We start from the raw sequence: 16,882 nt of genomic DNA on the forward strand, positions 1-16,882 counted from the left end.
GGGGCGGGATCTCTCTGGCCTTCTGCCTTTCTGAGGGGCTCCAGGTGGGCTCTGGAGGTCCCCGCCAGCCCCCGTCCGTGCTGCGGTCCCGACTCAGGACCCCCGCTCCTGCCCGGCGGCCGCGTGGCTGAGGCGAGAGCTCCCCGCCCCCCGGAGGCACGCCCCCTCCCCCGCTGCTCGAGGCGGAAAGTCCCAGACCCAGGGTCCGTGACGTGTCGGGGTGGGCGGGTACGGGGCACAAAGGCCCCGCCCCCTCCCCGAGCTCGGCGTGTGTCGGCTGCCGGCGCGAACCCCGCCCCCATCGCGCCGGCTCAGGCACGAGGCTACGTTCCGATTGGCCGGTAGCGCTGCCAATCGCGGGGCGGGGCGGGGCCGGTTGGCTTGGCTCGCGCGGGCGGGGGTGCGAGGCAGTCGCGGCAGCCTCGTCTCCGGCGGCGGCTCCTTCTTCTTCTTTTTCTTCTTCCTCGCACGCAGCTCCGAGCCGTGCCCGCCCGCCCGCCGGCGGCCACCTCGCACCGCACCGCACCGCATTGGCCTGGCCGGGCCCGGCCCGGCGGCGCCATGGAAGAGGAACGCGCGGGCGAGCAGATGCGACCGCTGCTCACCACGGTAAGGCGGGGACAAAGGCGCCGCCGCTGCCCCGCGCCCAGGCTGTCCCGGCGGCTCAGTGCGTGCGGCTGGGGCGGAGCCGCCCCCGCTCCCTTTGTTCGCCCGCCGGCCGCGGCGGCTCCGCGCCGCCCGATGCCGGGGGCCAGCCTGGTCCCGGGCCGCTTCCCGTTGTGCGGCCCGCCCTCCCCTTCCCGCCCGCGCTCCGCTGTCGCGCTGGGGCCCACCCGGCTCGGGGGCTAGTGGGCCGGGCTCATGCTGCCCCCTTTCAGTCCCCCGATCATAGATGCTGCCCCGCTCTTCCTCCTCTTACCGGCTTCCGAGGTGTGCACCCAGGGGAGCTTGTCCTCGGAGCGCCGCTTGGGTCCCTGCCTCCACCTGTTGGCTCCTCAGCCCCGAGCCTTGCTTTGCCTTCGCTGGGTGCCTGTCTGGGCTGGCTGCGGGGAGCCGGGAGCATGCTGTTTGGCCTAGCACGCACGTGTTGGGCTGGTGACCAGCGGGTGAAAAGCCTTTGGGTCGCGAATAGATGTGTGGCTGTGCAAGTGGAGGTTGCTAAGGTTTGGGATGAGGACTCTCTGGGGAGCGAAGATCAGTTCAGTAAGACCCAGAGGGCAGACGTGTGTCTGTCAGACTCAACAGAAGGTGAAATCAAGCCTTTGCCATAAAATTAGTCAAGGGGGCTTGAGTCTTGGCTGCCTGGCAGTTTTGGTGCTGAGGCAGGTAGGCTGAGGGATTTCCCATGCTGCCAATGCAGGCGTGAGGCTGTTGTAGGCAGAAAGCCAAGAGGCAGTTGTGGATTTGACTCTGTAATGAATAGAGGGATGGGGCTTCTGGGGCATGGCAGGGTTTTTGATATGGGGATTTCTGGGCAGGGTTTCTTCCTGGTGTTGTGACACAGGATAAAGAAAGGGCTGAGAGGCTGTGCTGCTCGCTCCCATCCCCTCCACTCTGCCCTAGCAAGTGAGAGAAACAAAGGCAGGCAGGAGTTGGAGATCCTGTTGTGTGGAGGCAAGTTCATGAAGTCCAAACTTGACAGCAAAAGGAAGCTAGTGAAGTGTAAGGTCTAATAAAAGATATCACATTTACCCGAATAACTTTGTTTGCCTAGCAAAGTAAGTACACTTGAAGAGATGTTAAAGCATGTGCTGATCCGTAGGAAAGCTACAAAGTTCTTGGATCAGGTCCACACTTAAACATGTAAGTGTGGAGATGTGTGTTAGGGTGCAACTTTTTGTGACTTTCCTAGACTGGTAAGAGCTGTCATGTAGACCTGGTTATGGCAGGATCAAAGTTCTTCTTTTGGTATAGCTGATTTTGCTTGTTGAATTGGTGCAAAGTTAAACTCTGCCAGCAAAACCACATCTCAGCGTATCACACTTACTTAAATGGGACATGCAAATACTCAAATTTATCTGCTGGAAATGATGCACATCTTAAAGGGGGAAATGCAGGGAGCAGAGGAGGGCCCAGTCCTGCTGCAGTGAAACTGCCTGGCGCTTCTTGAGTTGGGCAGTCAGCAGTCAGTGGTGCTTGGTGAGCCGCCTATGAGTCCAGTTTGGCTCCAGGGATTGGCCCTTAGCTGACATGACAAGTGCCGCTGGCTGAGCGGAACTGTTTGATTCCTCTTTCTTGATCTTTCCCTAGCATCCTTCAGGCAGGGATTTTGCTTCCTCACCCCCCTAATGCATTTGCTTGTGTCTTCCCTGTGAAGAGACCATACTTGCTGGTATTTTAAAGGACAGATTATTTTTTTCCCCCATCTTTCTGCCTTTCAGAAACAGGTTGCGTGTCCTATTCAGGGGGCATGTAGCATGTGAAAAAATACAGTAGGTCATATCTCTGCTAGGAGAATCTGCTGGCACAGCTGTCCTGCCACAACTTTTGGTGTATATGAAACTGAAGTTGGATTAAATAAATTGGGAGGAAGCCTGGGTGGGAGGTGTGAGGACTGAAAAAAAATCAGTGGGGTGCAACCTTTTTAATAGCACAGATTGAGCCCTGTGCCCTCCTTGAGTACCACTCTGATCCCTTCCCCAAGCTTCTGCTCTGCTTTCTGCTCCCTGCCCTGTGCTCCCTCCAGATCTGGTGCTCTGTTTTTCTGCCCTATCTGCCACTGTGCTGCCTGCCCCCTTCCCAATCTGCCATGTGCCCCACACACACAGGCTGTCTAGGTCATCTGTAGCATCCTTGCAGCAGGTTGGCCACCCCTGAAATAAATGAAGGGTCACATAAACTTGAAGTGTAGAAAGAAAAAGAAAAGCAAATCATTTTGTGGCCCAAGTGATGATGAAACAAACTGTTTTATTTTAGGTAGTGTTCCTTGTTTATATATGCTTAGTTTCTTTTGAAATAACCACTTAGTTTTCCACTAGAGATGTTAAATCCAGCAAGGTACAAGATGTAGCCTATCTGTTCAATTAGTTTGCATTTGTGGCTCTTGAGAAATGAGAATTGGCAAGTGTCTCTAGAACCTTGGAGTATCCTGGGGATATGATTGTTGGTGCCAGCATTGGCAATAAAAGTTGTCTTCCCCCAAAGACTCTTTATGGGCATTACAAGCAGAGGCAGCAGTTGGGAAGAACTCTAGTAACTTCATATGCGGCAAGCTGAAATAGGGTGGTGCCTCCCTCTGATAATTTTTTTTCCATAATGCATTCATCTTGATAGATTGTCTTGCTTGACATTAGGGTTTGCTGATTTCTTATGGTCTATGGTTTATAAGAGTTTTGCAGCTGAGATGGAAGTGAAGATAAAACAGTTTATAGTTATCTGTGTTTGAATTTACAAAATTTTTCATTTTAGATCAGTGTTCTTAAAACTTTCTAGCTGCATAGAACTTACACCTGAAAAACACTTCTGCTCATAACCCCCACACCTGATGTGTCTCTGCATGTTTATTCCTTAGGAAGAGTGTTGCCACCAACTTGTTACTCTCATTGCATTAATGGATCAGAAGCTCTACCACTCTTGTTAGATTTTAGACACATGCCCCTTGGCAAAGTGCTGCATACCTTGTGGGGGGTGTTATCCCAGTTTTAGATCCATCTGTTTAAGATTTGCAGTAGCCTTAACCAGTATTTAGGGGGGCACTAAGTTAAATCACAGCTCTATTTCTAACCTGTATTATAGGTAATACTAATGTGTTCATAAGAAGATTTTTATATTTTCATTTTGGATGAAAAATCTTTCAGTCGGTGTTGGCAGAGTTGGATATGGAAGAAAGTGTGTAGCGATGGGGAGGAGGTCTTTTGTAAATTGGCTTCCCAAACTTAATGGGACTGGAAATGATGTATTCCAAGCGTGTTTGCCTGTTAGTTAGTTATTGTCCTGCATGAAAAATTAATTCTTGGATTTCTTTCTTCTTGATTGGCTATATGGCATTTCAGGTCACAGCAGTTTGCAGTGTGGTCATCCTTTTCCTTGGCTTGGCTAATAAAGGCATTGCTGAGGAACGCTGCCTTAAATCCTTGCGTCTCCTCTTTTTTTTGTTTTGGCAGGGGTATCTTTTTGTATTATTACTCCAGCACTCAGAGGAGGAGTATTTTGTATTCTGGATTCAGCATACTGTGTATCTGATCTTCTGTGATGATCAGGATCTTGCTTGGAAAATCAAATGGAGACCCAGGAGTGCCTACCCTGGACTGGAATTCTAGAAAACTGTTCAGGATCTTCTTTCTGTGCTATTTAAAACATTGCCTGTTTTCAGAATCCTTTAGAGATAGAAGTGGATTCTACTGGGTGTGGCTAGAGTGGCAGGAAGTATGTACTATAAGAATATGTGAAATCAAGGACAATGCCAGCCTAGTACCCTTCTGCTTTAGTGTAATTGCCTTCTAAAGGAGCTCTTTCTCTCTCTTCTTGTTTCTTTACCCATAAGTTACTTAAAAGGAACACTGACTGATCATGCATCCAGTTCAGTATTCTTTTTCTGTTGTATGCTGCTGTCTGATTTTTCTGGGCGCCAGATGAGCAAATCCCTTTTTATTAAAGACAATGGAAGAAACTCTGTGTAGTCAAATATTTAACTTGAGTCTTTGCACAGGTTTTTTCCATTGCTTGATGGCCGAGGCCATGTGCATCTTTTTAAAATAAGCCCTGCTGCCCCCTTTCCCCCCATTTTTGAATTAACTTCTTACAATGCACAGAGTTAACACAAAATACCATGACTGTGTGTTCGGGCTCTAACCCAATTCCAAAAATGGAGTTTGGGTGCATGAGCGCTTCTTGTTGTCGGGCCTAACTTTTTAGGTATCTGGCTGTGGGAGTGGAATTCACAAACCTTGCAGTCCGTGTACCAGTAGTTCTCAATTGGTGGGCTTTAGAGCTGGACTACTAAGGCAGATGCAAGAGGGATGGTTGGCTGACCCTCTTCCCTCAGGCACTGGCAATGCCAGGCTGTGCTTTGTGCATTAGCTCTAGCATAGAAAGAGGCATAGCTGCCTTAGTATGGTGCTATGGACAAGCTAATTTAGTCCAAGTAAGTGGCAGAGCTAACTTGTTTAGTTTGAATGTGCACAAATATGGCTATGCTGCTTCTGTCAGGAGCTCATGCAGGATTAGTTTGGCATTCAGGATACTTGGCAAGTGGATTGTGAACGAGGTAGGCTCTGAGGTGGGGGGGAGGCTTAGGGGAAGGTGGTTTGTAGGAGTAGGAGAGGCGAGCTGTGGGATCCAAAAAGTTAAGGTGAAGAGAGTTAGCTGCCTAGGATTGTAATGTGCTACACTTGGCCTGCTGACAAGGGGGATATTTTTGCCAGGTAATACAAAATGCTGAAGAGCTGCATTTGTATAAAATCCCACCTTATATCTGGAAGAAAACACTTCCTTGCAACCCAGTTAAGCACTTACGTGGAACTGGGATTCGCAGCCTGAAAGATGCAATTCTTAAGTCATCCTGTGAGGATTAGGGCTTTTTTCTCCCCCTTCATAATAGTCTAGTAGTGGCTGTCTGTTCATCAAGGAAATTGAGCCAAGTTCAATTTCCTCTTTCTGGGAAAAGTCCTAAAGAGCAGGATATGGACTAGGCCTGGGCTGAAGGAGCCCTCTGTCTTGGGAGGTCATGTAGTCCAACCTCCTGTGCAAGGCAGGATCATTTGCAGATTAACATCTCAGTCAAGTGCATGTCTGCCATGCTGTTGAAAACTTACAAGGATGGGGATCCTATACACTCTCTGGCAAGCCTGTTCTAATACTCAACCACCCTCATAGTGAGAAAGCAGGGTACATGTTCATGGTTAGCCAACTGGTTTTTCTTATGTAAGTGTTACACGCTTCACCTGATGACATCGGAGGGCACCCTGGAACATGTATACAGATATTCTGAAATGGGTTTGTGATTGGGTTCAGCTCTGTGGTTTGAAGTGACAAGGTGGAGTTGGTTTCTTTTCTGCATCATTTGAGCCTAGCATGGCTTCAGTTTTACACTGGGTCTGGTAAAAGGGCCATGCTGATATCTTATACAGGTCTGACGATTGTTTTACAGCCAGTTAGCACTTTAACAAGACGTTACTTTTTTTTAGTACTTCCTGTTTTGATATGACAGAGATCTGCTGAAATGACAACTCTCAGCACTTGTGAACAAAGACTACTTTTTTTAAAGGCTTGGGAGGATCACATGGCAATACTAGCAACTAAAACTTCTTGAACCACTATTAGTGCTCATATGTGGCAAAAATGCTTTCAAATGTCTGAATTATGTTAGAAATGGTAACTTTTTAATTTTAGCTCTTAAGTAATCAAATGCTCTTTCTTAGGTGCTTATTGTTTTTCCTAATTGCCCAATAATAATTTTGACTCTTTAATTGATATACCTACACATCTCCTGGAGATCAACAAGGAAGATCATGCCCTGCTGATCTTTTGGTGGCCTTCATTACAGTTGACCATGAGGTGCTGAAAGTGTTCACGATCTGGTGGTTATTCATAGGACCATCATAAATTGATTCTGTTCTTTTCCTGCAGGGAGGGTCCTAGAAGGTGGTGATGGGCCACCTCCTCATTCTCATGGGACCTTTTTTCTGAGGTTTCTCAGGAGTTCTTGTCACCCCTCTTTTCTGATGGGTATATGAGGCCATTGGGTAAGATTTGTGTAGAGATTTGAAATGGGTGGAGAGTCTCATGTTTTATAAGTTATTCTTTTCTTGTTGTAATCTATCATAAGCCTTTCTGGGGAAGGTGGCATGTAAACTGAATGGGATAGAATAAAATATATCTTGATGGTGATATTCAGGAGAGAACTATCTACTTGAGGCCAGCTACATTAGAATATCTGAGAGTTAAAATTGAGCCTTTGGTTTGGATGTGCAGTTTCAAAATGCTTTGGCAACTCTATATCACTTCAGTGTTTCTGGTGTGTGTATAAATATATATATCTTGACATGCAGTACTTGGTTACTGAAAAACTTATTTAAAAAAAAAAGTCTATCTTTTGATTTGACTTGTAATTTGCATAGGAATTTCAATAGAATCAATGCCGGAAAGTGCAATATCACAGAACTAGCCATGAAACTTCTTTTAATATGTAATGAATGACTAATTCTTCCTTTAAATGCTAAGACGAGATTTCTGCTGCAGCTACCTGTATCATTTGGCTTTTTAAATTGGAGTCTGGCAATGGCAAAACAACTAGGAGAGTTGCCTTCTGCATCAACTCGAGAGAGATCACTATCCTCAAATTTTCATGCTTAAATTTATGGTTGAGTGAGGCTGTCTCAGTCTCTTCTGAACCCATTTTTGAAACTTGAGCATTCCATGTAACTGCTTTTTGCTCTTGCAGAATTGTTTCTCTATGAGCTAGCCTGGCATATTGTTTATTAACTGTCATTTAAGGTTTCATCAGCATGTAGTTTCATTTGCTGTGTAAAATTAAATGTAAGGGTTATTAAATATCAAGTTCACTGAGTAGTTAATTTGTTGTTTGGGAATGAATGCTCCCTGTCACTAGGTGAGTTTGTGTTGCAGTTGTGTGTGTTCTTGGGTGTTAATGGTCCTTGTAGATTTCTTTGTTACCTAAGTTTTATCTCAGCAGTAAGATGCTTGTTTATTTATGATGGTGCCTAGTATAGCGTTGTTATTCCAAGTCAAAGTGATATAGTAGATTTGTACATTAGTCCAGGTATGTCTTTAATGAACCTTCAATATAATATTAGTGTAATTGCAGTATAAATCTTCCAATCCTTAGAATTTAGAATATGCTACAAATTCAACTTAAAAATTAAGATAAAACTCCAGCATAGGTTTTGAGGGAGTGATATGAGATTAACTATTAAAAGCAGTCTGATTCTGTACAAAGGTGTGTGTGTGTATGTTTGTTTTTTTTCCACAAACCAGGGGATTAACAATAACGTGTATAAGCAGGCAGAAGTCGCCAATCCACATGGATTAGCAGTATACATTTGAATCTCATAACAAATGCTTAACTTGCAGCTTTGAAGTTTATGGGACCTCTGGAAATGATGGGTTTGCAGACTAACCCTCTTCTTGGTTCGAGTTATTTTCTATAAACAATGGATATTTACATTTGTGCATTTATATGCCATCTGTTGTAGAAGAAAAAATAATGAATTTGCTTGAAGAGTTGACTGTCTGCTTAGCATAACTGCATTTTAAAAACTGACTCTTGTCTTTCAGAGTTGCAATATCTGTTTTATTTCTCACATAAATAGTGTGAACTCAAGCCTGCCTGTCTGCCTCTGTCTCACCCTGGAGTTTGGGGATAAAAGGAAAGGAAAAGAAGAATTGTTCAGTCTAGAGTATCATTCACATTTATGCTCATCAAACATTCGTTGTTGTAAAAAATCGTTATTTTTAATTATAGAATTGAATGTTGTTATACCATGAGCTAACTAACTTGTTTGTTTTTGCATCTTGCATAAATATCTAACTTTCTGAAGATTAGTGTTTTGCCTTTCTCTCCATTAGTCTAATGAAGTCATGGTTAAAATATTTGACCATTATATAACACTATTTGACTGGTCAGTTGACCAAGTTTTTTACCTACTTACCCCTACACATGGGTAAGGATGATGTAGCTAAATCTCAAGCCTCCTTCTAGTTCTTTTTTTATCTCGTATTCTGGAGGAAGTTAATTCCATTCTGAGTATGAGGACTGAGACCCCAGTAATAGACTCTTTTTTTTTTCCCCATGTATGACTCTTTCCTTTAAATGTGTCAAAACATGAGATGTGTGCTTTTGTTTTTTGAAGACTTCAAAAATCAAGACTTGATTACACACCTCTTCTGTGGGTGCTGCTGCAGCCAGGCTGAACTGCTTTGCACAACTATTGTGAAGGAAGACTCAGCAGAAGTTGTGGTTGGAGCCCACATTTTCCTGCAGCCCTTCCAGAAAGAGTATGTGGCCGGGTTGGACCAGGAAGCAGACATGTATCAGGCAGAGGGTATATCTCTCCTCTGGTTCTGGGATGAGCATGAAAAGGGCTGTGGCAAGAACATACCCTCTCGGCACAGCCCTTTGCACTGCCTGTTCAGGGAGCCACCAGGCTGGAATGTGGAGCAGTTGTTTGATTTGCCCAGTCAGAAGGGTCAGGCTGGGCTACAGCTGCCTTTTGCACCGCCTGAGTGGAGGAGCTGGGTGCTGGGACACCCAGGGCAGATAAGATTAGTAAATGATATTCGTCAAAGATGGAACCTGGAAATCTGCTCCAGTCCAAACAGTTCTGCAGTCCCAGCATGTCTTGATAAGGAAGGGATTCTGGTCTGTGTTTCCTATTGCCCATACACTGCAGCTGCCCATCTGGGGAGCCAGACTGGATTCGGTAGTTCCAGCTACCCAGCTGAAAGGGTTAAAATGAGCTAGGTCACCCCCCCCCCCCACCAGGACCCCTGTAGGCCCTAGGGGAGGCACGCCCAGGCCTAGGGTCAGTGAGGACCTAGTCAGGGAACTTGTAGAGGGACTGGATGTATTTAGATCAGCTGGTCCTAACGATCTCCACCCCAGAGTGCTGAGGGAATTAGCAGAGGTCATTGCAGGACCCCTGGCACGGCTTTATGAGCGCTCATGATGCTCTGGCATTGTGCCAGAAGACTAGAAAAGGGCCAATATGGTTTCCATTTTCCAAAAAGGGAGGACCCAGGAAACTATAGACCAGTTTGTCTTACCTCAGTACTGGTAAGCTTTTTGAGAGAATTATCCTGGTGCATGTCCACAAGGGGCCAGCAGGGGGGATTATGCTTGGGGGGCAACCAACACGGGTTCATTAGAGGCAGGTCCTGTCAGACCAACCTGGTGGTCTTCTATGACCAGGTCACAAAATCCTTAGACGCAGGTATAGCAGCGGATATAGTCTTTCTGGACTCTAGAAAGGCCTTCGACACTCTCTCTCACCCCATTCTCATTAAAAAAAACTAGGAGACTGTGGCATCAATACCTGCACAGTCAGATGGGTCACTAGTTGGCTGGAGGGCTGCACCCAGAGGGTGGTGGTGGAGGACAGGTCTTATTCGACTTGAAGGGATGTGGGCAGTGGGGTTCCCCAGGGCTCGGTCCTCGGGCCTGCGCTGTTCAACATCTTCATCAGCGACTTGGACGAGGAGGTAAAAAGCACCCTGTTCACATTTGCAGACGACGCCCAAGATGTGGGGAGAAGTGGGCAAGCTAGAAGGGAGGAATAGGCTGCAATCGGACCTGGACAGGGGTGGACAGATGAAAAGAGGATGGGATTCAACACCCACAAGTGCAAGGTGATGCACCTGGGGAGGAAGAAGCAGCAGCATACGTACAGGCTGGGGAACTCCCTTCTTATCAGTGCAGAGGCAGAAAAGGGTCTTGGAGTTGTCACTGATGCTAAAATGAACATGGCCTTCCTGACCGCATCCCCAGTGTCAGCCCAACTGCACCTTGTCATGCATCCACAGGTGCAACTCCATCAGGTCCAAGGAAGTGATCCTCCTGCTCTATGCAACACTGGTCAGGCCACAGTTGGAGTACTGCATCCAGTTCTGGGCACGGCACTTCAGGAGGGATGTAGGCAACATGGAGAGAGTCCAGAGGAGGGCCACTCGCATGACCAGGGGTCAGCAGGGCAGGCCCCATGAGAAGAGGCTACAGGACCTGAACCTGTTCTGCCTCCACAAGAGAAGGCTGAGGGGGGATCTAGTGGCTGTTTTACAAACTAGTCAGAGGGGACCAGCAGGCATTGGGGGAGTCCCTGTTCCCCCGAGCACTACCAGGACTGACTAGAAATAATGGTCACAAGCTGGCAGAGGGTAGATTCAGGCTAGACATCAGGAGGTGCTACTTTCCTGTCAGGGTGGCTAGGGTCTGGAACCAACTTCCAAGAGAAGTGGTGCAGGCTTCTACCCTGGGGGTCTTTAAGAGGAGGCCTTGCTGGGGTCATTTGACCCCAGTACTCTTTCCTGCTATGGCAGGGGGTCGTACTTGATGATCTGCACAGGTCCCTTCTGACCCTACAAACTATGAAACTATGAGCTGCAACAGCCCTTTACACCTGCCTATCCAGGGAGCCGGGCTGGGCTGGGGCAGCCCTTTATATACTTTTTGTGTGACACGAGACATTGAGGTGCTAGAGTGATGCAGCTGTGGTATGCGTCAGTCTCTCTCAGTGCAGGGCCCCAATCACCTCTTTTGCCTTGGTTCTCAACCTTTTTAGACAAAGTCCCTTTCCAAAACTTTTCAAAATTTGGCAGCATCCCAGTAAAAGCAAAAAACCCCAAACTCACTAATGTAAATATATTATGTATATTCTAATATAAACATTTAAAACAATATGTTAGTAACTACCTAATTATAATTATTCACCAACAGCTGTGGTAGGAGCATGTGTGACAGCTTGCTGCAGCTCTTCCTGATCTGATCCTCCAGTGTCTCGCGGAAACAGGCATGTGGGGCCGATGGAACTGTCCTGTGTGCCTTTGTTTTCAGGGGGCCTGTCAGAGCTAAACTGAGAATTGCAGCAGCAGAAAGGCACACCTGCTTGTATTATGGAGACCGGCACATCAATTCTGCTGCAGCTCTTCTTGGTTTGGCTCCAACATGCCTCCTGAAAACAGGTGTGTGTGGGACTGTTCTTCTTGGTGTTAGTGACATAAATCTCCAGGCTGCTCCTGCTACCAAATACAGTGTGGTCACAAGCCCTACCTGGACCAGCTTTATTACACCTGACAGCCAAAACTTGGCCAACTTCACCCATGGAAGGTGTTTAGCTGAGACTATTGTGGTCCAAAGCAGGAAAGCTCTATCTGGAGTGACTCAGTTACATGGAACTGTTCAGTTGGTTTAATAAAAGATATCACATCTACCCGAAGGACCTTGTCTGCTTCAGTTATACGGAAAGGGATTTTGCTTGTTTGTCTTGGCACGAGCTGTTTCCCTTGCTCTTTTCAGCAGTATTAGATTATTTACTAGCCCTGAAACAATGTAGACTTTTTAATAATTTGGCAAAGGTTAGTTTTAGCAGCAGTATTTTCAATTCAGGGACATGCTGGACAAGTCTACATGAGATGCTTCAAGCGCAGTAGACCATTTCTACTGTGCAGTAGCATGGTGGGAAAAACCCTGCTACTGCTCAGTAGAATTAGTTCACTGCACACTAGTGTCACCTAAAATGCATGCGTTGACGCTACTGCGCAGTAATGCTGGTTGCTGTGCATTTAGTTCAGTACTATTAATAGTTTCATAGTTTCTAGGGTCAGAAGGGACCTGAGTAGATCATCTAGTCCGACCCCCTGCCATGGCAGGAGAGAGTACTGGGGTCAAACAACCTCAGCAAGGTGTTCATCTAACCTCCTCTTAAAAACCGCCAGGGTAGGAGCCTGCACCACTTCTCTTGGAAGTTGGTTCCAGATCCTAGCTGCCCTGACCGTGAAGTAACGCCTCCTGATGTCTAGTCTGAATCTACCCTCTGCCAGCTTGTGACCATTATTCCTGGTCACTCCTGGTAGTGCTTGGGGGAACAGGGACTCCCCCAGTGCCTGCTGGTCCCCCCTGACTAGTTTATAACGGGCCACTAGATCCTCCCTCAGCCTTCCCTTTTGGAGACTGAACAGGTTCAAGTCCCTCAGCCTCTCCTCATAGGGCCTGCCCTGCTGTCCCCGATCATGCGAGTGGCCCTCCTCTGGACCCTCTCCATGCTGTCCATATCCCTCTTGAACTGCGGCGCCCAGAACTGGACGAGTACTCCAACAGCGGCCTGACCAGTTTCGCATGGGGGGGGGGAGAATTGGCTCCTTGGACCTGCTCGACATGCACCAATGGATGCATGACAAGGTACGGTTGGCCTTCCTGACTGCCTCCCCACACTGCCGGCCCATGTTCCTTTTCCGCCTGTGTGCTGACAAGAGGGGAGTTTCCCAACCTGTAGGTATGGTGCCGGTTGTTCCTCCCCAGGTGCATCGCTTTGCACTCGTCAGTGTTGAATCCCATCCTGTTCTCATCCGCCCACCCTTGTAACCTGTCTAGGTCTGATTGTAGCCTGTTGCTTCCTTCTAGCGTGCCCACATACCCCCGCATCTTAGTGTCATCAGCAAATTTGAACAGGGTGCTTTTCACCCCCTTGTCCAAGTCACTGTTCAAGGTGTTGAACAGTGCGGGCCCGAGGACCGAGCCCTGTGGAACCCCACTGCCCACGTCCTTCCAGGTTGAGAAGGACCCATCCACTACCACCCTCTGGGTGCGGCCCTCCAACCAATTGGCGACCCAATTGACTGTGTGGATGTTGACAGTGCAGTAGTGCTGTACATTAATGCACATGTAGAAGTGCCCACTGTCTGATATTTCCATAGATTCGCAGAAGTTAGGGGCTGGAAGGGATCTCTGGAGATCATCCGGTTCCAGCCCCCTTGCTCTTAGGCAGGAAATACTGCTGGGATCAGATGGCCCTAGCAAGGTATGAGTCCAGTCCAGTCTTTTGAAGATCTCCAGGGTAGGTGACTGTACCATCTCTGGACACTCGAGCTGTAAAGAAGTTTTTCCTTGTATCCAATCTGAAGCAGTCTTCTAGGAGTTTATGTCCATTATTCCTTGTCTTCCCTCGGGGTGCCTTGGTGAACAGATGTGCTCCCAGTCTCTGATGTTTGTCCCTTTTATATACTTAAGGTGACACCAAGTCCCCCTCCCCCAAGTCTTCTTTTCTCCAGGCTGAACAGTCTCATGTCCTTCAGTCTGTCCTTTTTGTGGCTTGTTTTCCAGACCTGTAATCATTCATGTGGCCTTGCTTTGGACTCTTTCAGGCTTCTGCAGTGGCTTCACAAGTGCTGAGTAGAGCCAGAGGATGACATCCTTAGTCTTGCTTGAGATGCATCAGTTGATGCATGCCAGTGCATGGTTTGCTCTGCTGGCTATAGCATCGCACTGGTAGCTCACGTTCATTCTGGGGTCGATCATGACCCCTAGGTCTCTTCCAGTTGTGGCGCTGGCTAGCGTAGCACCACCAAGCCTGTAAATATGTTGCAGATTATTTCTCCCTAGATGGAGCACTTTACAATTCTTTAAACATCATCAGGTTTTGATTTGCCCACCTTGCAGACCTGTCTAGGTCAGCCTGTCTGTCAGTGTGACTGCACTCCCCAGTAACTTGGTGTCATCCATGAACTTTGCCAGTATGCTTTTTACACACGTATTCAAATCATTGATGAATATGTTGAAAAACATTGGTCTGAGTACTGAACCCTGAGGGACACTACTTGTCCCCTTTTGCCATGTCACTCAGTTCTGTCCATTAACTTTCTCTGGGTCTGACTTTGGAACCAGTTTCCTAGCCACCAGATCATTAAGTTGTTGAGGCTGCAGTTTTCCAGTTTGAACATGAGGATGTTGTGGGAGACCAAGTCAAAGGCCTTTTTAAAATCCAAGTATATGACATCAACCCCACCTCCTTTTATCCAGGTGGTGAGTTACCTGGTTGTAGAAGATGAGGTTGGTCAGGCATGACTTGCCCACAAGAAAGCCATGTTGTCTCTCTTAGAATACTGCCTTCTGTTAGCTGATTGCTGATGGATTCTTGGTATTTTTTTTTTTCCAGGGATCGTGGTTAGACTGATTGGCGTGTAATTCCCCGGGGTCCTCTTTTCTGTCCTTTCTTGAAGATAGGTACCACACTGGCCCTCTTCCAGTCTTCTGGGACCTCTTTCAAGCACCATGAGTTCTCAAATAGTTTTGCCATTGGTCGTGTGATGACATCAGCCAGTTTGTTCAGCGCTCTTGGGTGTAATTCATTTGGTCCTGCTGACTTGTAGATATCCAGTCTCTAGATATTCTCTCACAATATCTTCACTGATTTATAGGTGGGCAATTTCCTCCCCACCCCCTTTGTCTATCTTGCATCCCGTCAGGCCTGCTAACAGCCTTAGATTGGAATACTGACGTGAACTATTCATTTAGGATTTTCTGATCTTCCTCCAGCAACTAAAAGGTATAATTTTAATATTTTTTCCTACTTTGGGATCTTTCTCCTCCTTGGCACTTTTTACAATAATATTAGTTTATAGGACCCGTACCTGATTTGGGACCCTTAGCAACCGATGTAAGGAACAGGTGGATTATTTTTAATTGGGGGTGCAATGATATTTTCTTGGCCTATACTGAGATCTGATTATTCACCAGGCATATCAGCCAATACCAATCCAATAACTGATTTATAGGAGCACAGCAGGGCTGTGAAGGTAGGTCTATGTGGTGGGGAGGACTGGGGGGGCAGATTTGAGCCCCCATACAGTCAGGGAGGGAGTAGGGCTGGAGTTGGGGCTGGGGGCGCTGCCCAGCCAGGGTGAATGGGATTACAGGGTAGGGGCGAGATGGAGCTATGGGTGGCTTGTCCAGGGGATCAATGTCCAGGCACTTAAAAATGTTCAAGCGGCCCTACTACCTAAAACTTGTCAAATTAACTTTAGTTCAAGTTGCTGCCACCACTTTTTAAGTGCGGGAATGCTTTTTAGTGGGGTGTTGGCAGAGGTGGCCTGCCCTCTATGGGCTCAGCGCTGTCCACCCTGTTGCCATTGCCCTGGGAGCCATATGCTGGTTGCACTGTGTCCCCTGCCTGCCTGGCAGCTGCACTGCTCTGGCGATTTGTGTCCAAGGGCCACATGGCAGCAGTGAAGGGCACAAGCCTGTGTTCTGTACCTTGCATGTGTGGTGGCGGCAGCAGGGGCTGCTGTGCTTCTGCCGGGCAGATCCTGGCTGGGGTCTCTGTCAGTGGGATGGGGGGTGTGTGGGTATTCAAACCCCCTATGTTTGCTCTAGGCTGCTGCCAGGGTTGGCCACATTCCCTGCTGCTCAAGTGGGGGTGGGGGGTGGGAAATGCCTGATGGGCTGCCATGCCCAGACGAAGTAGACCAAGGCTGGGGTACCCAGGCACATTCCTGTTTGCCTTCCTTTCTCTTCTGTTGTGTGCCATACTGAGATTCTGTATTAGTAAAGGAACAAAGAGATAACTGGAGAGTATTATGGGAGCAAATAGCAAGTGGATGCCTCTCTATAGACAGTAGTTGCAAACACAAGAATAAATTTTTGCATCTATGAACTCCAGGAGGGGAAGTGTAGACAGTGCATCTCCAACAATATACTAGCAGTAGCTGGTTTCCACTCCCCTTCCTGGTTCATTTTGATCTGCCCTAGTATTAATCATTAACACTGATGCTGGCCAGTGTGAGAGGAATGAAGGGGAGGTGCTCAAAACAGAATGCGAGCTTCTTTTGTGGACAGAATGGAGAGTCCAGTGGAGGGCAGTGAAAATGGTAAAGGGCTGGGGCACATCACTTACCAAGAGAGACTGAGGAACTGGGCTTACTTAGTCTAGAGAAGAGGAGACTGAGCGGGGATTGGACTGCATGACCTTCTGAGGTCCCTTCCAACCCTAACTTTCTATGATTCTTTAACGGAAGTGCCCTAAATGTCTTAATACGAGACTGTTGCAATTTAAGATGGTTACAGATCCCAAATTTTTAATCTCACCAGGAGCTTTGAAAAATTTCTAGCCAGAAGTTCTTATAAGCACTGTTTCTTGTAATCATTTTCTGTATTTCATTAATTTATATAACTTATAAATAAGTTTAAATAATTTGTATGCAACAGTAACAAGTCCTAATTTCATATCCATTGCTGTAGTGTTATGGTTTCTCGTAGGCTAAATTTAACCTAATAATACATGTCAAAACAAGAACAGAAAACAAAATTAAGGTATGCTTCATCTGTTCAGGGAAGTTTTTTGAAAAAATACTGATAACAGTAGTTAATAAAATAGAATGCTATTTCTAAATCACATTTGTTAAGAACTCCTTTTTCTGCTTCATGGGATCTTCTATG

The 16,882-nt window shown here is 47.0% G+C and overlaps 1 protein-coding gene across 4 annotated transcripts in view; it reads left to right on the forward strand.

The window, feature by feature from the left end:
* Positions 1-371: 371 nt before the first annotated feature.
* The window catches only part of SLC4A7 (solute carrier family 4 member 7), a 152,172-nt gene continuing 135,661 nt past the window's right edge, over positions 372-16,882 (forward strand). For 3 of the 4 annotated variants that reach the window (XM_090046492.1, XM_090046495.1, XM_090046493.1), the window contains exon 1: positions 372-609. In XM_090046492.1, coding sequence (XP_089902618.1) covers positions 562-609 — 48 coding nt within the window. In that variant the 5' untranslated portion in view covers positions 372-561. The remainder of the gene's footprint in view (positions 610-16,882) is intronic. The other variant, XM_090046494.1, reaches the window with a different exon arrangement.

Source organism: Crocodylus siamensis, chromosome 5 (assembly GCF_052110815.1).
Source record: "Crocodylus siamensis isolate JL-2025a chromosome 5, ASM5211081v1, whole genome shotgun sequence".
Taxonomy (NCBI): domain Eukaryota; kingdom Metazoa; phylum Chordata; order Crocodylia; family Crocodylidae; genus Crocodylus; species Crocodylus siamensis.